Source organism: Athene cunicularia, assembly GCF_003259725.1.
Source record: "Athene cunicularia isolate RWA chromosome 1 unlocalized genomic scaffold, athCun1 chr1_part1, whole genome shotgun sequence".
Classification (NCBI taxonomy): Eukaryota; Metazoa; Chordata; class Aves; order Strigiformes; family Strigidae; genus Athene; species Athene cunicularia.
This window is the reverse complement of record NW_020799091.1, coordinates 24704123-24725059: the sequence shown is the minus strand read 5'-3', so window position 1 is coordinate 24725059 and position 20937 is coordinate 24704123. Positions and strand designations below refer to the sequence as shown.

At 38.2% G+C, this 20937-nt stretch overlaps 1 protein-coding gene across 3 annotated transcripts in view; it reads left to right on the top strand.

The window, feature by feature from the left end:
* DCLK1 (doublecortin like kinase 1) overlaps positions 1 to 20937 on the top strand; it is a 252542-nt gene that overhangs the window by 110406 nt on the left and 121199 nt on the right. For all 3 annotated transcript variants that reach the window (XM_026868658.1, XM_026868667.1, XM_026840939.1), the window contains exon 3: positions 19334 to 19433. In XM_026868658.1, the coding sequence (XP_026724459.1) occupies positions 19334 to 19433 (100 nt within the window). The remainder of the gene's footprint in view (positions 1 to 19333; positions 19434 to 20937) is intronic.

Below are 20937 nucleotides of genomic sequence, written 5' to 3'. Positions count from 1 at the left end.
CTCCCCCGTGTGTGCAAGCGGGAGGTGGCAGCGGCGCCGGGGGCTCCGCTCCGCTCCGTTCCTCTCCAGCCTTTCTTGTACGGTACATCTGTGCGCCTGCGATTTCTGAGGGTGCTGTCAACAGGCATCACTGCTTTCAAATAAATACTCAAATTTAAGAACGCTAACTTTTAACATTAAATAAACTCACGTAAACTCATGATAAACCAAGCGAGTTCGTCATTTGTGGCTGAGCCTGAGTATGCAGAGCATTTGAAGTCTGCACTGGCTGATTAAAATTGAATGAAGACCTCTGGAGCCACTTCAGATGGGCAAGGAACTATTTAGCCTCATTTAAAAGCAGTATTCAGGTCTCTGAATATTCAGGGCTGGTTAGGAGGGAAGGCAAGGCCTGCCATTAGGATGACGTCTCTTTCTCAAGAGTGAATTCATTCTGAAGTGGCCACTAATGAACTCAGTAAGGTAGATAATAGTCTTTGTACAGGAAATATTTTAAAAGATGCCCCAGATAGTAATTTAGAGCTTTATGTTCTTCCGAGCCTTCAGGTTGGTTGAGTCATTATGCCATTCCAAACAGTGGGTAGTTTTTCCCCTCTTGAATATTTTTCCACCAGCTTTTGGGTCACTTGAAAGAAATTAATACATTACTTGCATGATCAAGTTTCTATTTGCAGAGGCAAGTTCTAATCTTGTCTGGAGGATCTTTAGATATATCTTACAAATCTCTATTAGTGCTCCTTTCTTTTCCATTGCTGTGTCTCTATTTTGTCCCTCTCCTGCATTAATTTGTAGGTTGAGGAAGCTTTTAGACAGTTAGCGATGCATGCCAAGTGAGTATATTTATGAAGGTTAGCTAGTAGGGCTGTTTTTTACTGAGACTAAGTTACTACACTGTCAGCAGTGAGGTACCTCTTGAAGGCAAGTGCTGAAAGTTTTGCTCCTGCTTTGAACCACCTTTTTAAAACTCTTGTCTCTTTCCATCAAAGAACTTTCTGTTCATTAATTTAACTTTTGGGAATACATTCCCTCTGTGTATAATAGCAGGATATATACTGCCAAGTAAAAAGACTCATGAAACACCTATCTGAGTCCTAACACTGGCCTGATAAGGACGCATCACTGGTGGTGCTAAAATCTGGCTCCTACTGAGAGCTTATTCTGGGTCCTTGTAGATTATTTCTATACCAAGTTACTGCTCTGAAGCAGACAAAAGGAATTTTGTATTCTTTCAGGTTCATTTTTATTATAAGAAGGGAAAACATGCCCACAGCCTCTTGACTTCTTCAAAAAAGGGTTATACTAAAGGCTAACCGTCTTGAACAAAAGCCAATATAAAAAATACAAAGCGATAGATAGAAATATCTTGAGGATTGAAAGAGTTAACTTGATTTCAAATGATGGGGAAAGCTCAAGTAAGGGTGTATGTTTGAGGTATTTTTGGCTGAGCGAGTCTGTTGCCTGTTAAAAATTTGCTAGAAAACTGTAATTACGTAGTTAATACAAAACAAATGCATCTCATACGTTGCTGCCTAATATACATTGAGAAGAGTTACTATGCCGAGTGCCCTTGAACGTTTGGCAGCGCACTTCAAGCATAGCTGTGAAACTGATTTTTCTGTGTTCATATTCCCCTTTTTCATGGTTTCCTTTAAGAGACAAAAAGAGTTAAAGTTTGGATTCAAATATCAAGTTGTTACTGTGGTATCTCTTAAGAAAGAAAAGCATCTCATATTTTTTTCTGAAGTATTACCTGTGCTTGATGAAAGCAATTAACAACAATTCCAAACTAATGAAGCCAGTTGGAGTAATTGGAGCCTTGCCATTAATATAAGTGAGAGTGCTTTTCCCCTGTCTCCTACCTAATGTTTGTGAATATCATTCAAGGACTCCTTGAAGAGTCCCAGGACTAAGACTGGCTCATAATTACTTCCATCCCCATCAGAGTGTGTCACCATCTGTGAGCTGTGTAGTCAGTTCCTTCTTGCTGCTTTTGTCTGACTTGATAATTATTTTTTTTTTAATCCTGCACAAATGATCCAGCTTTGACAGTTAGTGTAGCCACAGCTCCATCTTTGCTCTCAGGTGGTCAAGATACTTACCTTTTCCTCATTTTGCTTCTGAACTGGCAACTCTATTCTTACAGTTTCTCGGTTAACAAAAAAAGCCCCCCAAACCCAACAACAACAAAACCATATACAAGCACAGGAGAGAGATTCAGACTATGACATTTCACAGACATACCTAAACTTAGGAGATCACCAGTTTGGACAAACCTTCATGTGGTTTGTATTTTTTTTCTTACAAGCCAGACATTTTTTGGTTCGTAATGTTGACAATTACAAATTGTATCCTGGGATCTTTATATCTGTTGATATTGGTGCACATGGGATGTGTAAAGAAACGTATATGATTTTAATTCAGTTTCCCGAGTTGTTCTGGATGCAAACGCTGAGCGTGTGTGCAGTGTGGAGATCAGCTGTCCTCCTGGGGATCTGGCCCTTTGTGCTGCAGAAGAGTGTCAGTGAGTGAAATGGGAATTCAGAAATGCAGCAGGGCATTATCTATCACAGGTGAAATTGCTTTGAGTGCAAGTTTCCCTTCCCAACATGGTGCTGTTTTCTGTTCTTGTATCTTTCTCTCTCAAAGTGATCTGTGCCTAGCAGCCTCCTGAATCACAAACGCACTAAATTCTCCTTCGTTTTGTAGCCTGACTTCTTTCATGTTTCTTTATCGCATCATTCACTAAAAGGTGCAGGATCTCAAAAGTAAAGAATTTTTAACTGAATGCTATTAGCTTTGGGTTCATAATAGGTAGTAGAATCAGAACATAGGTGATACAAGTCAAAAGACTGTGAGTAAGGAACAGCTGAAGTGCTGTATGGTTTGATGGGCTTCTGGGACTCCCATTAAAGTTCTTTGGCCCCAGACAAAGTTCTTTGGGGCTGCAGTGCCTGAGCAGAGATTGCTTCATCTTTTTGATTTCATTTGGTTTTTGAGTCAGTTTTCTTCAAATGCAAGTTAAATTGCATATTATTTCCAGGCGCATCTGGCAAGTATTTTTGGTACTCGTATTGCATGTAAGTGATGCACAGCCAGCAGAGATGTGCATCTGCATCAGGGTGTCAGTTTGATATATCTTATTATGTCAAAAAGAATCAAAACACTTCCAAATTCCTTTGGCAGTTATTACATCTCCACATGTTTCCTCTAAGCTCTGCTGCAGCTTAAAATAAGTCACCCTAAAGGTGCACAGATGAGGATGAACTTTCTAGTAATTAAGCATGAATGCAATGCTCTTTGCTTGTGGAATCTATAAATATGCAGCTGTCAGGTCAGTGATGAATGCGAGAGTTTTTTATGGCAGCCAAAATTTTTCCTTTACATTTTCTTAGGCAACAAGGATATTTTAACAATATTGGTATTGGTACCAGTATATTCTAATAATTTTATTCTTAAAATTTAAAACTTTGGATATCTATTATTAATAAAAAATACCTCATTTCACAATTTACAGCTGAGATTAAGGTTACAGGTTTTTTTTTTTTTTCCCTAGGAAAATAGAAGGGATTTTGAAGGAATTGTTTTATGTGTCATTGTGCTAGAACTTTCTGATGTGCTTGAGAAAGCTTCTCTTCACTTCCCATTGCTATGTTAATTTATTCTGTGTTTTGCTGGCCTGGATTTATTTCATACTTTAACTGACTGCATCTTTTTGTTTAGGTACCTCTTAGCAGGTTTCTTTTTAATTTTCAAATCTTTGAGTAGTTAGTTGTGACTCTACCACTTCTTGTAAAATACTTTTTCCGAGTGTCAAATCTGAGTTTTTTGCTTGCTTTCTTTGATGTCAGCTATATTCCTGATGGTTCGCATCATATTCATGGATTTGTAAACTCTATTAGTTTTTCACTTACTAGATTTAGTGATGTCCCTGAACTTGCTGTACTGAAAGACCCACAAGCAATAGTCTCTGCATTCCAGTAAGAAACATTTACAATGAATGCAATCTCCATGTTCAGTGTACAACCAGCCTGCCTGCGTAGTGGAGACACTGTTCTGACCGAAGTGTCTATTCACAGAGCTGGGCTTAAAATTCCAGATTTTTGTGATTATTGCTTGTGTCTGCTTTTTCTTCATCGTTAAGCTTTTGAACTCTTTCACATTGTAAATTTTTTTGTAAGTTAGATTCTCTCTGCACATTTCCTAGTTTTACTGCTCAGTCCTAAGGAACCAAAGCCCAGTGAAAACAGCTTTCCAGTTACAAGAATCACTTCACCAAAGTCCAGTTATGGATTGCACATGTAGACCCTATTTACGTTGCTTAGTAATTTTTCTGAAGGACACAGTCTTAGTTAATGGAATTACCTTGAATTTATAGCAATTACTAGCAAGACAAATTCTCTGATTAATTTCCCAATAAATGCTCTTGAGGAAGCATATAATTTGAACAGTGGCTTTGCTAGATAGATACTTATATATTAATTTTAATGTTTATTTAACATGCTCTCTATCCATCTTGTTAACATCTGTTGTAATAATGGAAACTATTGCCAAATAGTTTCAAGAGTGATGGTGATGAGACAGCATGCATCTGAATGTCTGTTTGGATTGGACTTTAGATTTATTGTCCATATTCTGCATTTAGAAGAAAGAGAATCTCTCAATTTTCACTTTTCTTGAGCAGAAAGAGTTGAATCATTTGATCTGGTTATTGAAAGGATTACTATTATTGTTCAGCCCAACTGACCCTCTGGAATTTGAGGAAGGTGTTTAGCCATTTGAGGTTTTGCATTTTCTGCTATTTTATTGCCCTTATCGTTACATGAAATGCTACATTATCAGCATACTTGTGTTGGTTTTGTACTGGTTCCAGCTGCAGTGTGCAACAACTTGTTGAAACCTTGACATCTGTTTTCCCTTTTCCTCCTTTTTTTATTTTTTTTTTTAAGAAGTCAACCATGTCGCTCTTTTTCAGTGTTGCATGCTGAGCCTTAACTTAGCATGTGTATCTAGCCAGAAGGCATCATACATCTCAGTTACATTCCAGACAGTATACAATGGAGTGCTGTCCCGCATACTTTTTATTAATGATTATGCCTGAAAGAAATGCAGTTTACAGCATTATCACCAGAGTCCACCATTATTCCGTAAGCTAACATGAGAACATTGTGACATGGACATTAAGGTGATGCCTGCATTGTAGTACTAGGATTTTGGAATTAAAATGCTTTCAAAGAAGGAAAGATAAGTTTCCCATCTCTAAATATATTTTGGTAGCTATATGTTATTGCATAATCCATCTGCTACTTGAATCACTGGTTGAAATTTGGTGCTGCTGCAGGCATGAGGTATGATAGGTTCAATTCAGATATTAGTAACTCTTCCAAATTCCATGTTTCTACCTGCTTCTGCAGTGCATGATCTCTCACAAGAACAAGAAAGCCAGAAATATTCCCACATTTGACACATACATACTGTGAGGCAGGTTGCTCTGAATCCAAACACCAGTCCAAATGAAAGGAAATCTTTGTTTTTAGAGGGCTTTCCAGAAACTGCCTCCTTGAATGCCACCAGGTGGACCTGATGACATGGTAGTCTCTAACTTGGGTGCTTTCATAACGGTGTGTAGACTATAACTTTGACCTTTTCGTGTATCAGTCAGTGATTTATATAATACAATTTCTGTTATAGAGGATTTTGCAGTATCTAAAGCAAAATTACAAATTGAAGATTTCCATCTGGATTTGGATTCAGACAACTAGAAAATTTTATTCAGACCAATTCCCGGATAAGTGGTGTCTTCTATAGTCTCCAGGAGAAGACTGTGTCATCTCCCAGGGTCTGAAAAAGTGACTGCAGCTTGCTGCCACAATTTGCAGCTGGGAAGGTAGAGAGCAGCATCTGGCCAGCCAAGTAGAGCAGGACCCAGCTCATAGCTTCCTGCTGAGCAGAATTTTGCAAAAAAAAGCTATTTAGAAAAATACGTAGTGGACTGTGGTGAAAAGTGAATCCAGTTCTTCTGCTCTCAGAGTTAATTTAAGGACTCATACTCATACTTGTCTTATAGAATGTGTTTGAGAAGTCTCTTAATGGAAAATGGAAACAACAGTATTGTACACTTTCAGATAAAATGAGGAGAGACCCTTTGGTTGAAAAATTGTACTGAATTCAAAGAGTGATTTTGATCAGAACACTTTACTGATCTGCAGGTATTTGGAAAAAGCACATTTTGAGAAAAATTGATCATGTGCTCCTTATTTTTGAGATTTATGAATGAAAGCCAAGTTTGCAAGATTTTGGGGGAAACACATTAACACTACTTCAGAAATAGCAGACCCACTAATTGCCTTAAGGGGAAATGAGCCAATGTAATTCATTTATTAAACACAGTGAGCATGACTGAGTATAGTGTTTAATTTCTTCTAGCACTAGAAGCTTACCCTAAAAAATATTTATATTTGCACTTTAAAAAGACATTTCCTTCTTGTCTCTAAACCTGTAATTATAATTTGCAGAAATTGGCACCTGACTACATTTTTCTTTTGAATTAATTCATTTTACCTAGCTGGTTTCTGCCCCCTCATTTACCTGCTCTAAGCAACTAGAAGTATAGGATTAATCATCAGCTAAAATTTGTCATGAAATATGAACAATGAAAATTCCTGATTGATTGTTCTGGCTTATTTTAGAAATTTTACACACAGACATGCGAATGTATTCCAGTGCTCTGCTGTTGATTGCAAACATAACAAAGCTGTGGATTTTAATTTTTGAATATATCTGGCATGGTATTCTAAAAAGTAATATTATCCCAACCAATGAAAAAAAATCATTTTCACTTGTAACATGATTGATGATCAAAAACCCACATGGGTTTTCTACTACGTGGCCTTCAAATTGTAGGTTTTTCATTCCTAAGAGGTTTTGTCATACAAAGGCCTTCTTCGGCCAACAAGTTCTCAAGTATTGCTGCTTTTTGAAGAATATACTGACAAGTGCTTAAGATCATTTAAGAGACAGCTCTGAAACCAGCAGCTTTTGTTCAAGTCCAGTTGCAGGAGTGCAATGATTTGAATGGCAAATAAGTAAGAGCGAACACCATCTTTGACACAGAGGATATTAGCCATACTAGTGGAAGTGGATGAACAAGCTTCCTTAGGATTCCTCATTCATTAGATGATGGACAACATACTCCGTGCCTAATTTTTCTATTACTGAGTATTTAATGCTAGAATTCAGTAAAAATCATGAAATAAATATCTCACAAGTACTGCATTTATTTTTTTCAGCAAAACCCAGCTTGTATAGTTGCATAAATGGTTTCCCTTGAAGATACAAATTCTGAAATTCAGATACATGTCAACAGAAGTCCACAGAACTGTGTGAGATAGTATGATGGGTTTCCTGGTAATAAGTTGCAAATGTTTCTGTTTTGTTTGCCTAGTCTTTGAAACTAATTTAATATCTCTGACAAGGCTTTACTCACACACCTAATATCCAAAAAAATCTATTTTCTTTAGTGATTAGAATAGAGTAGTAATATTAGAGTAATATTAATTTCCTGGTTCTTAGCATTATACGAGTACTCTATTTACTCTTAAAATAGTTGCTACCTGTTTGGACAAAAATTCAGGAGGGCTGCTGGATTCTGCACTTTGTGCATCTGACCACTAAATGGTAGTGTTGTATTGCAGCTGAAAAAGGAAAATACATGAATATGGCAGAGAAGAAAAAAGTCCAGATGTAGTTGAACTCTGCCATCAGAATCTCAAATGTTTTTCCACTGGCCCATTAATTATATCTTCTGCTGTTAAATCAGCCATTCTCTTAATGTTTGATTGTTCTGAGAAGCCATCCTCTTTTTAACACTGATTTATTTTAAATGTGCGAGGAGTTTTTTCTTCTCTGTCCCTCTACGAACTTTGTTCTGCTGTTTGAATTGTCCATGACAAGCATGCTGATCTGTTGTGCAATTGCCATGGGATTAACAGGAGCATATTTTACGGTGACTAGCAGGATTCTGTTTCCTTTGATGCAAACAAAGACTGTAGTTGATGTGGCCAGGTGATTCATTATTTAGGCAAAATGTTTAGCTGGCCTGTGTTTAACTTTTATGAGCAAGATTGTCAGGGCTCTGGGACTGTGAAGCTATGTCTCTCTTAATTGTGGTGTAGGAATATGCATTGTGTATTTGACAGGGAAAAAAAATGCTTGGGGATGTGCTTGTGACAGATGGACATCCCACTTCTTAATCCAACTGGACTTCTGAACCTGAAGGTTCACTTTCCTGTTTCTTTTCCAAAAACACTGATTAGAAATTGCTGCAGTCTTTATATTGCTCATAAGTATGCCTTTCTGCTTATTTGCTTGAATAATCTATTTGGTAATTCAGCTTTATCTTTTGTCTTCTTTATTAAAAAAGCCCTTAATATAATCAAAATACTAATTTAAATATAATGATTAATAATATTATTAATAATAATACATTTATTTTTGAGATGACATCTGTGGTGTTGGCTTTCCCTGGATATGGGAGTATTTCTGACTTGTGCCACAACGTACAGGCACATGGCCAGCTGCTGCTTCCAGTAGGTGTTACTGAGCAGAGCTGCTGGGGTCAGAAAGCATGTCTCTGTCCTTTCTCAGGAGAAATACAAGAGGCAATAATGATGCCTGATCCTGCTTTCTCTGTCACCCTGGGGCAGGCAGTAGAGGACTTTTGCCTTACAGCTGCTTTTGCCTTGCTTTATGCTCTAGCAGCCTCTTGTCTTCCAGGAATATGGAATGGGCCACGTGTTGGACAACAAAACGCTAGGATACAGCTCTGATTCAGAACTTGGAGCCAATGTCTTCCTTTCCGTTGACTCTTTGGGGGAGTTGGTTCAAGCATTATGTGACTTGTTGTACTCAAGTCATTGCTTGTTTGTCGCTCTTTGTGATTTGCTAGAGACTTTACAGTAGTTTAAGGACTAGCCAATGCCGCAAGGTAATTCCAGTCAATACATAGGATATACCTGGATGGAAATGCAAATTCTCATTTTGTAGGAAATGCCAAACAATAAAAATTTTTAAGCCACAAAAGGAACAGAGTTAAAACTTGCTGTGCTGAATTTTTAAACTATTTATAGTCCTGGAATGTTGCTTTAGAGTTGAGCAAGTTATGGGACCTTGAGTATCCATATAAAGAAGTACCAGTGTGATGTTCTTACTGTGATGCTCTCCTTCATCAGTTCATCTCATGCCTTATTGGCAACCAAATAAAGATAAAATATAAATAGAAAATGTACCAAACAATGAAAAACTATTGCTTGCTATGTAAACTGTACAGATCCAGGTTTCCCTGATCTAAGTTGTGTATGATAGTCACTCTCAAAACAAATATTGCAGAAATAAAAGAGGCTCTGAAGAAACTCTACTGAGAGTTGTGTTTTTCTGTAGATAACATGAACCTGCAATGCACTCCAGTTTTGCAAGGGCAAAAGCTCATGCTTCACTGGTCTTCAGCTGTTAGAGGGTTAGGTGAAGCTAGTAAAGGTGTTAACCTCACATCTGATAACTGCAAGACCTGAAATAGTCCTCTGAAATGCCTACTCTTAGTTGCTACAAGGCAGGAGCTGGATAGTTAAAAGATCTATACTGACTTGAGATTTCAATAATAGTAGCAAAGTATTTGAGACCCCTTTTATATACAGAGTTAAGGAGCGAAATATTATCCTAAATTTAGGATGTAAAGAGAAAGAGGAACACAATAAGATTATGGACTTGGGGAGTTTGTGGTTTTACAGTTTATATTTTAGGCTCTGAAGTCAGAAATACAGAACCCGTAGAGTTTTCTGATGACTGTAATCAAGAACATAGTACAGAATAAGAGGAAGGAGACGAAGACTAAGCCACTTCAGAAATGAAAGAGTGGTTTGAAACTGCAAAGAAATTCATTGACTTCAGTCTTTGCGAACAGGAGAATAACTAAATATGGTACCATGAAAACCAGAAGGGAGGTTTCCACAGTAATTGTGTGGCTCTGATAAGTTGGTGTTAAACTGAGAATGAGGAAAAAGGATTTCATGAGGAGGCTGCTCCTGAATTTGCAAATGTTGTCCTTATTGGATTGATGGAGAGATTGTAAAGAGCCACAACTTAATGCCTGTGGTGCTTTTTAGAGGATGCTGAAGAGGAAAATGTGGGAGGAAAATTACATTGTGTTGCTATTGTAGCCAGGGTATGGAATTAATGAAAATAGTGTGCTCAAAGAATTTGTATGTAGGAGAGAAAATGGAGTCTGGTAGAAAGGAAATGGGAATTGCCTTGGGCAAGATACATTGTTGTGGCGTGTGGTGTAGAGGGCTGAGTCTAGAAGAGAGAACTGAAGTGAGAGGGCAGCGGTAGTGTTTGAAGTTAGAGGTGGGTGCAAGAACAGGCATCAGCGTTAGAGACTTTTGGAAGAAAGAGATGCAGATGGAAATGAAATTTTACTTCACTGAAGGGTTTGAATAGTGGAGTGAGGGTATGAAACAAGCAGTGAGCTGGTTAGAAAACTGTAGGGCAGCAATTTTGTATTTGATTCAGGAAATGAAAAAGTAGGTAAAAGAAGGAGATGCCCACTTCAGGCTTGATGATGCTGTCTCCACGTTTCCTCCTTCCCATGTGAATGTGTGCTGTCTTGCTCCACACTGGCTAGTCAGCACAATTGTATAATGGTGCAGCTGTTGAAGTAAGGTAACATTTGAGGAGTAATTTTTGGGTGTGGATAGGAGCCATGTTCTTGCTGCTTTTATCTTGTCTGCCGTGAAGCAATTTTTGACAGAAGTTTGAACAGGCCATGTTAGTGGTTCCCACAGAGAAACCTTTCATTATACTGAATACTAGTGCTTGTCAGCATTGCATTAATGCCTAAGCCCGTGGGTTCCCTGTTGGGAAATATCCCATGCTCTCCTCAAATTCTGTAATAAAGAAGCTTGTCTGCTAAATCAGTTTTAATCTAACAGAGAAATTGTTCAGGTCTCACCTCATGTTTCAGGCCAAGGTATAGCAGTTTCAGTGTATTAGAACTGCCAAGTTTCTCTTGTCTCTATCTGAACTTTAGAGGATTAATTTTAAAGTTTTTTTAAAAATCTGTCACAAATTAAATACATTCCTCAAAAAGGTGATGATGGCACAATTTCAAAACCTAGGATCTTAATTTAGATTGATTTTCTTTTATGTGTGCCATCATTTAGTGCAACATAGAAAAACAAAACAGAGGATATTAAGATTAGTATATAAAGCATAGTGTGGAAGGGTTTTCTTGTCCTTATGAAAAGCTCTTACTGACCAAGACAGAAATTATTTTAACTCATGAAAACAGATACTTCATTCCTAGTGATTTATTTGCGAAGTCTTAGCTGAATAAAGATCGTGAAGGCTGAGATGTGTATAACACAGAATGGATGTTGGTAAATACACAACTTGTAGAATTAGACTGATACTGTATCTTCAACAATTAAAAAAATAGAGCAACCTCAGAATTAGTGGCAGAAGGAACAAAACAGAGTGGTCAGTCCTGAGTCAGTGCTGATCAACAGGCAGCTGAGGCAGAAGGTGTTCATGGGGTGAAGCATGACTCCCCTAGGCCCAAGGGTGCTCTGTTGCTTCCCATCTGCTCATGTGAGGCAGCAGGAGAGCAAGATATTTTTGCTGAGTTTGAGTATGAAAATTCATGTTTTAACTATGCTGGTGTCTTGTGTTAGTCTGATTTGGGATACACATACTCTTTCAGAGGCATTAATCTGCAATGTGGCCTCACAAGCCAGTTAGTAAAGACTAGGTTCAGCCAGTTTGAACCCCTACAGTAACATCTCTTCATTTACAGAAACCCCTCTGGTAACATCTCCTCTTCATTTACAGAGGGCACTCTTGTAATGAGAATCTCATGATAAAATTCTCTTCTTCACTGAAGAGTGCTCACAGCTTGATGCAGTTGTCACCATGGAGATTCCACCCCGACAGAAAAGAATGAATTAGGCATCCTTCAACTTCAGAAATGTGTAGCAGATACCTCCCAATGCCTTTGGCTAAGCTACCACCTGAGGAGACAACTTGGACCAGAAGCTGAGAAAGGAAGTACATATATGCTGATGATAAGTTATATTTTTTGTAGATGACCAGATCTCAAGAAGTGGCATGTGTATAACAACAGATAAATGTGAAAGGGCATGAATAAAAGCCTCAGAGCCTGCGCCAACAGGAAGGGAAACAGACTTGCCTTAAACTTGAAGGAAAAATTCAAATGCGATGTTCTGTGAATTCCTGTTGAGGTCTAATTCCTTTCCCTCAGAAAGCATATTTCTTGCTATTATCCCATAGTCCACACAGAATGAGGCCAGCTGAGTTTCCTCCAAAAATATTTTTTTTAAAAAAAAAGGCTTGATATCAAATTTATTTAGAAACAATGAATATTTTTCTTTCCCCTTCCTGAAAGCCTTTTGATGTGTTTGGATTTTTTGTGTCACAGCAATGACCTAAAAAACAATTGCATCCGTATGGAATGATTAATATGTCGTTTTTCTGAAGACGTGAAACACTTCTGAATGAGTAACGTTTTTCTTTACTGGTCTTTCTGCTAAGGGAAGCTATACATGCTAAGGAATATTTAACAAAACTGAACAAAGCATTGGGAAAACTAGTATGGGAAGCAGCGCTATACTGGTTGGGAGATAAATGTAGTAATGTAGAAGGTCTTTTCCGTTCCTCTAATTCTGCTAGGATTATGAAGTTAGACAAGACTATGTTAATACTTTTACAAACAATTTGTCTCGGTCTTTGGGGGTACTGATGGGTGAAAAGCTAGACGTGAGCTGGCAATGTGTGCTCATAGCTCAGAAGACCAACCATGTCCTAGGCTGCATCAAAAGAAGCATGACCAGCAGGTTGAGAGAGGTGATTCTTGCCCTCTACTGTTCTGGGGAGACCCCACCCTGAGTACTGTGTTCAGCTCTGGCGTCGTCAGCACAGGAAAGACGTGAATCTGTTGGAGTGGGTCCAGAGCAGGGCCACAAAGATAATCAGGGGCGTGGAACATCTCTCCTCTGAAGAAAGGCTTGAGGGAGTTGGGGTGGTTCAGCTGGAGAAGAGGCTTCAGGCAGAACTTACTGTGGCCTTTCAGTACTAAGGGGTCTATAAGGAAGAAGGGGACAAAATTTTTTGGAGGGTCTGTTGCCGTAATACAAGAGGTAATGGTTTTAAACTAAAAGAGAGTAGGTTTAGACTAGGTATAGGGAAGACATTATTTACAGTGAGGGTGGTGAAACATTGGGATGGGTTGCCCAGAGAGGCAGTAGATCCCCCAACCCTGGAAATATTCAAGGTCAGGTTGAACGAGGCTCTAAGCAACCTGATCTAATTAAGATGTCCCTGCTCATTGCAGGGGACTTGGACTAGATGACCTTTAAAGGTCCATTCCAACCCAAACTATTTGATGATTCTATGATTTGTAAGCTCTTAGGAAAATCCATAGCTGTCACAAGACTTCTTACTGACTGCCAGTAGTAGATGGCAGTGAAATAAGTTCAGGATCTAATCTGACATGTTCCTCCCTGAAGCAACAGACAAAGTGTGGGGAAATGGATAAAATAAGTACTGCAGAGGTGGTGGTTAGTGGAAAATAAAGTTTCATTAAGGAGGAAAACAGAGGGAAAACCCATCAATAAAGATCAACTCATATCTTAAAGCAAGGAGGGGCTTTCTTTTATTGGAAAAATCAGTCAGAGGGAAAAAAGAAGAGAGAAATAGTAGAACAGAAGTATAGTGAGCTTCTTTAACATATGAAGAACTAAAGAGACCTGCCTAGGAATTAAACATTAAGGCTGAGTGAACCAAAAGTAGCAGGAAAATGAAAAACAGTTCCGTAATAAAACTTGACACAAAATTAATGAGTCAGAGTCCTAAAATCATGAGTCATGTAAACACAGGTTTTTCCAAGGATAAAGGTTTCTTTTAAATGTCTTTTTCACCATCAGGGAAATGATAATCAAAACTCAACATGAGATTGTTTCAGGTTCAGAAAGGCTACTTTAAAATAGCTTTAAAACTTCCCAGCTGGCTGGCTACAGGATGAACTCTGGAAGGTACTTGCCACTGACTCTGCCTGCCACCTCCTTTGGGCTGCTCTTTCCCCACCAGCACTCTGTGTGTGCTCCTGCCTTGCAGCCCGCATCTCCTCCGTTCCTTATGCCTCATGTTTTCCTGTTGTCATCCTTAATTTCTCGTTTTCTTTTTAGAAAAGCCCTATATCCACTTATCATTTGAGTTCTTCTTAAAACCTTCTGCCTCTTTTTTGTTTTACCACCTCATTTCTTTGTCCTCACTTTTCTTTCCATCTCTTCAATAGCCCTGATGCCCGAGGGCACCCCACCTTGAGGTTTTCTCATTGCTCATCCAAAATAGCTTTCATTTTTGAGTCTAATTAAGTCGTTGTTACTAAAAGAAGACAAACACACAGAACATCCCCCTCCTTTTCTGTCCAAGAACCCAGCATTATGAAGACTAATGAAAATGTGAGAGTTAGTAATCCTGGTGGTGGTGGTATACCGTGCTGGTGCTGTGAACTATTCCTGAATGCAGAGGAAAATTTGAGTTTTTGAATACTTTTACTTAAAAATTACACAGTTGGTGTTAACTTGATACGTGTTCAACTTTAAAACAATAGGAAATTATTCCATTTGCTGTGACTGACATATGCAAAGAATTTTGTTCTGGGTTGTTTTGTGTGTGTGCTTGTTTTAAAAAGTGAATTCAAAAAGGTTCCTGATCACACTTTAGCTAGAATACAACAGTTAGAAAAGGTGATTTAATCTGTAGCTTTCATTTCATACTTTTAGAGAAAGGATTGATTCTGTCCCTCCCTCCCTCCTTCCCTGCCTCTTCTCCCTCTCCCTCTCTTCCCTTTGCGTTTCTCTCTCTTTCCCCTCCATTCCCCCTTCCCTCCCTCTCTCCCTCTGCACCCTCCACACCACTATCAACTGCTCTTTCTCACTTGTGGTAAGAGAATAAAACCAAGAGGTAAGAGAATAGAGGTAATGGCTCTACAAGCTGCTATTCTTACTTTCTGGTCATCTGTGCTCCAAAACATAAGGCATAATTTCTCACATCTTTTGTAGATATGAGAAAGAGGGTCTTCATAATAACGTTACCAACTTCAAAGAGGTGAATATTGAGAGCTTAAATGTTTTGGGCCAGACAAGGGAAAACAAAAGGGTTCGCAACAGTTAGGAGATTTCTCATTGGTTCCAGGTACTTGTCTGTTTAAAAAAAGAAAGAAAAATGAAGGTAATTTTTAAGGTGCATATAGTGTCTGTGCTATAGTGCAAAGTCAGTCCTGAGGCTGGGCTGGCAGCCAAGTTTGCCGCTCTGTTCCCTGTTCTCCTGGGGCAGTTCAACTGATCTGCTTCGTGCTCCCCTGGAGGCTGTGGGTGCCTGGTCCAGCTGGGTCCCTGTGTCCCCTCTAAGCTTCTAGAGAAAGCGCCACAGCAACGGCTGAGATAAGAAATAATTTGGGGTTCTTCCTAGTCAGACACCTGTGTTTCCCCCTGGAAGGGCATTGGAATTCTTAAGTTGTTTACTACGACAAGGGTTTGTGAGGGAGTCAGGCTTCAGCCTGTACAACTTGCTCAGGTGAGTTCAGGCATGACAAATTCTTCTGCCTCTCCTCTGTTTTGCATCAGCTATGTACAGGTCAGGTAGTCTTTTTTATGTGACTTGCATATAGCCCGAAGCCTGTACTAGTGATCGATTTTCTTTGCTGTTGCTTGTTGTTTTTCTTGCCACCGATGCAAAGGATTGTAATGCCTGAGACTCCCTGGTCTCTAGTAACATCATTCCCCTACAGGAGTGTAAGAGAGACACCATTAACTTTAAATATCACCTCTTCGCCAGAAAGTTTTTTGTTTACAAATGTCACAATATATTTATTACCAGGTGTATGGTAGAAAACATTTATTTTTTTCAGTTTCTTTTCTCTTAAGGAGTATATTTGACTGCTCCTGCATGGACTTTGTTTTCCCTACTGTGAAAAACACCCTCATGGAATATGGAAGATAAAAACTTATTTGTGAAAGAGGAAAAGATGGATTTTGTGATTTCAAAACAACAAAAATGTTAACAGAGGCTTTTGTAATTCGCTATTTTAAAAATTTATTAATTTCAAATCTGATCACATGCAATAGAGCACACTGGCCTTTTAAGCACTGGTACAGTCCAGTACAGGTGATACAAATCCTTGATCTTCTAAACCATAACTTTTGAGGAGCTGTGTTCTCCAGAAGTGAAAATGTGTAATAAAAAGCAGGTCCTGTTGCTTAGCTGATGACTGAGTGCGAATAAGAAAGTGCTTGCAGATTTCCTTCGAAAAAGCCTGGAGGGGGGGTGCTGTGTATTTGTTAGATGCCTTCTGGAAAGGCGGGTCAGAGTAACTTCTGAGGAGTGTGAGCTGGGGACTGGAGTGGATCAGGAATGCTGAGACAGAAAGGATGGGAAATGCAGACAGTGAAGGACATCACAAAGCTTCCAGTAAATAATATAAAAAGATACTGGAAGCCTGAAGAGAAGTTAGTCTGTAGCCGGATGGATTTGGAGGGAATTTACGCTCCTGCATTCTAGGAGCTAGAATTACAATTCCCAAATTAATAAAATCTCGGGAGGCAAGAAAAGCTGTAGGAAGTTTATGTAGTTTTAGTTAGAGTAGGAAACTGAGAGTCTGGAGATAAGAGGCAAGCATAAGAACACTTTATGTTGTCAATGTAAAGTTTGATTAAAACAAAGGATATTTAAGTACAAATTATTTTTCTATTGTGCTAATCCTGTTTTCTTTATTTGCATATAAATTGCACTGATGAAGCCAAGATGCTTTAAATATTGGTGTAATTGAGCCTGGTTATGTGTTGCTACCTCAATTTTAATGTCTTGTTTAGGCTTGAATGACACCCTCTTAACTGGGCAGAGACAAGCATTTTTGAGTTTTATTAAATCCCTACAATTTTTGGATTCAAATATGAATTTAATTTTCATTCATGATTGTTGTCAAAATAATTCAACTTTGTGCCTAGGGTTGCTTATTATTCATTCAATTCTAATAGTGTGCTTAGTATAAACACAAATGTAAAGGTTATCACTCCCCAGAAGTGTGTCAAACTTGGGAAGCAAACAGGAAATCACAAGATTTTTCATGTCATTCTGCAAATTAGTAGTTTTGTACATTCTGTGGGAGAGGTGGCAATTTCAGAGGAACTTGACTGAAGGGAAGAGATGTTTGAAGCTTGGTGGGAGTATGGGGTGGGAAGACAGGCAGGATATGTCTTGTGGACCAAAAAAAAATGATGGGAAGTAAATGAGTTTATATAAAGGTTGCTGAGGCTGATACACTAATAGAACATAAACTGAGTAGGAACATGGTAAAAAGCTCCGTCAAATATTTACATTTTTGATGCTGGTGTTCAGGTACTGTGTAGTGTTAAGATGACAGTGGTGATAGGAATAGGGTTGTGGTGGACCTGAATTTAAAATTATGTGCATTGCTTAAGAAAGGTTAATTTGGGGAGTACATTTGTCCTGTTTGGGGTATTTATTTCATCTTGCTTTTTTTCTCTCTATTTCCTATTTTTTCATTTGCTACTGCTCTACCTTTAAAATAGTTTTAATGACAAATCTTATTCTGCAAGCAAGTCACAACATGTACCACTGTTTTTCTTCCTTAAGGTTTTTCTAGCATAGAGGCTCATAACTGTTGTAGATACTGAAGCCTTCAGGCATGTTTCTGGGAAGCATGAGATGAATTTTATAACCCCTAGTCACCAGTCGCTGCAGATTGGAGGGGTGCTTATTTTTTTATGCCATAGTCTCATAAAATCTTATTAGTTAATTCTTGTGTTTTTGTAGGCTTTAAATGCTGACTTTCCCTCTCACTGATTGGTGTGAGGCTGGTGGTCTGGTTCAGGTGCTCTCAACTATTTTGTCAGTTTGTAGAGATTCTTTATGTGTTACTTTTCTGTCTGTAGACTTGAAACTCTATTTCTGAAATTATCCTGTTCAAACATCAGTGCACTACTTCATTACAAAACATATAAAAAATAAGCAAACATAGCCTTTTAAAATCTTCTAAATGTGAAGCAGGAACAGAATTTACCAAGTGTCTTTGTTTTTTACAGAGGTAGTCAGATATCTAATTTGTTTTTAAAATTTGTCAAAACTGGATCAGTAAGTCCAAAGCCAGGTTTTTGGAATGTTAATGATTTTTCTTCAAGAATATTGGTAAAAATAATCATATGAATGGAAATATTAAACTGTTCAGTAGTGCCTTGTGAACTAAGAGCTGTTGTAAAGAAATCATACAATCATATAATAGTTTGGGTTGGAATATATATATAATAGTTTGACCTTTAAAGATCATCTAGTCCAACCCCTCTGCGATGAGCAAGGACCTCTTCAGCTAAATCAGGTTGGACGGGGCTCTGAGCTTCCAGGGATGAGACATCTATAATCTCTCTGGGCAACCTGTGCCAGTGTCTCACCACCTTCATTGTAAAAAACTCCATCCTTGTATCTTATATATAGTTTAAAACCATTACCCCTTATCCTATCACAACAAGCCCTGCTAAAAAGTTTATTCACATCTTCCCTATAAGCCCCTTTAAATATTGAAAGGCTGCAATAAGATCTCCTCAGAAATCTCATGTATGGACATAAAACTACACCAACGTTTTTCTGACTACTCATATCTGGGAGGAGAAGAGATTATCCTTTTACTCAGTATGAGAAGAATTATTCCCAGCTCACCTGATTGTTCACCTTGGTGCCTTTGAAGAGACTTCACATCGACTCTGCTGGCAAAGGGGAAGAGTGTGTGATGGAGACTCAGTTCACCTATATGAGTTTGATTCCCTGTTAGGGAGATTTTACTGAAATAACTACATTTCATTCTGCATACACAGCTGTAACCTTGTTTCATTGCAGTCAAAGGATAGAGAGTGGGCTCAAAGGCAAATTAATTATCCACTAACTACTGAATGGTATCTTGTGCATAAACAAAAGGCATTTACCTCATACCTCACTGATGCATCATCTAATGAATGTGACAGCTAAGGCTTTTTATCTTATCTCTCTCTTCCTGCAGTGTCCATGAAAGTGTTTCTCACTTGTAACAGATGGTCAGAGCACAGCTTTGAAATTTATCTGGAGGTGAAGCCCTGTTGATTCCATTAAAAGTGAAGAGTTTTCATGCAGATGGAGACAAAGAGGGATTTATTGTTCTTACAATTCTGATGATGAGGTATTTCATACAATGCCTTCCTTTTCTTCTTGCTTGTAGGTGATGTGCCTTCAGGATTTCTTTGGTGATGATGACATTTTTATTGCATGTGGACCAGAAAAGTTCCGTTACCAGGATGATTTCTTGCTGGATGAAAGTGGTAAGAAGATATGTTTTCAAAAGTTTACAACCAGAGTAGAGGGCAGGTTTCCATATCATGCTAATTAAGTCAAAACTTTATCACCTAAATTGGTTTCGGAAAGAAGATATTTTTATTCTTTAAATTCTTAATACTGAAAATAAGAGATAACAAAATGATAATAAAGCTGCAGTAATATGTAGCATAAAACTTAATTTCAGCCTGAATTTCATATACCATAAGAAACAGTCTTGTGTTTGGTGGAACTCCTTTTTTGCAAGATCTTTCTTAGTGTTTTGTCTTTATTTTCTCTTTGAATTTATTTTACTACTTTATCACAATCTTTCAACCTCATAGTTCTTACAACTGAGATTTAGATAATGCTTCATAGGTAATGTGATAAAGGAAGATAGATACAATTCTGTATGGAAGATAAATATTATTCAGCAAATGCAGACAAAGCCATCTGAGAAAATTCGGGGAGTCATCTGTTTTCCCAGAGACTGACTAATACAATAATGTAATCAATGTACATAATCCTCTAAGGAAAACACATGTTTGATTTGCAAATACTTTTATTGTTACAAAGAATATTCCTAATTTAGGAACCACAATAGTAAGAAAAAAAAAAAAAGTAACCTTTTTGCGTGTTTGGTTTTTTTTGTTTGGGTTTTTTTTTTTGGTGACAGATAGGTCAGTCTCATATCCTGCTGCTTCCAGAATTACAGTTGTCTGAATTGCAAGACCGGTAATGCTCAGACACTGTCAGGGACACCCTGAGAAAAACCTGTGTGCTTTTATACCAGTAGATCTTAGGTGACTTCAGGTCTGTGGTTTGCAGACCTTTCCCGTTAGAAATAGCCCCTGGTTTCTGTGGAGGCATCCAGGTAGTCTTTTTAAATCTTGAGAGAAACCGCTATGATGTCATTATGACCATGATGTTATTATGCACGGAACATACCAGTCAAAATCAGTTTAAAGAAACATGAACTTTCTTTGTATATCTTCTATCTGTGAAGTCCAGTGTAATGCAGTTGTGTTAAGTCAGGCATCTATTTCATAAAACTCTTCCCTCTTTTAGAACAAGGATATAAACTGCTGTACTTACTTACACAGTCCTAGTTAGAGTGCTCTCTTGTATTTTTGTATAGGAAAAAAAATCCCTAGTAAATTAACTTAAACATGGTATTCAAATTTCACTGATCCTTTGGAAAGCAGTATTATCCCCAAAGATGTCTCTGCTTTGCTGGCATGGAGAGCAGGGAAAGCACACTACCGTTATTTCAGGGAAATATCATTAGACCTGTGCTCTCATGTCTTCCTTGGTGACACGAGCCATGTAAAAGACCTCTCCCTCCTTCAGGAGCTTCTGGGCTGTTTAGATGTCTACCTCATTGATGAAAGGTTACTGAAAGAATTAAAGTAAATATATTTCCTTAAGCTGTATTGCATAGTCAGTGTCTTCGGCTCTGTGCAAGCCAAAAAATTTCACATCTACTAGACTTCTAGAGATGTGTAGAAAACT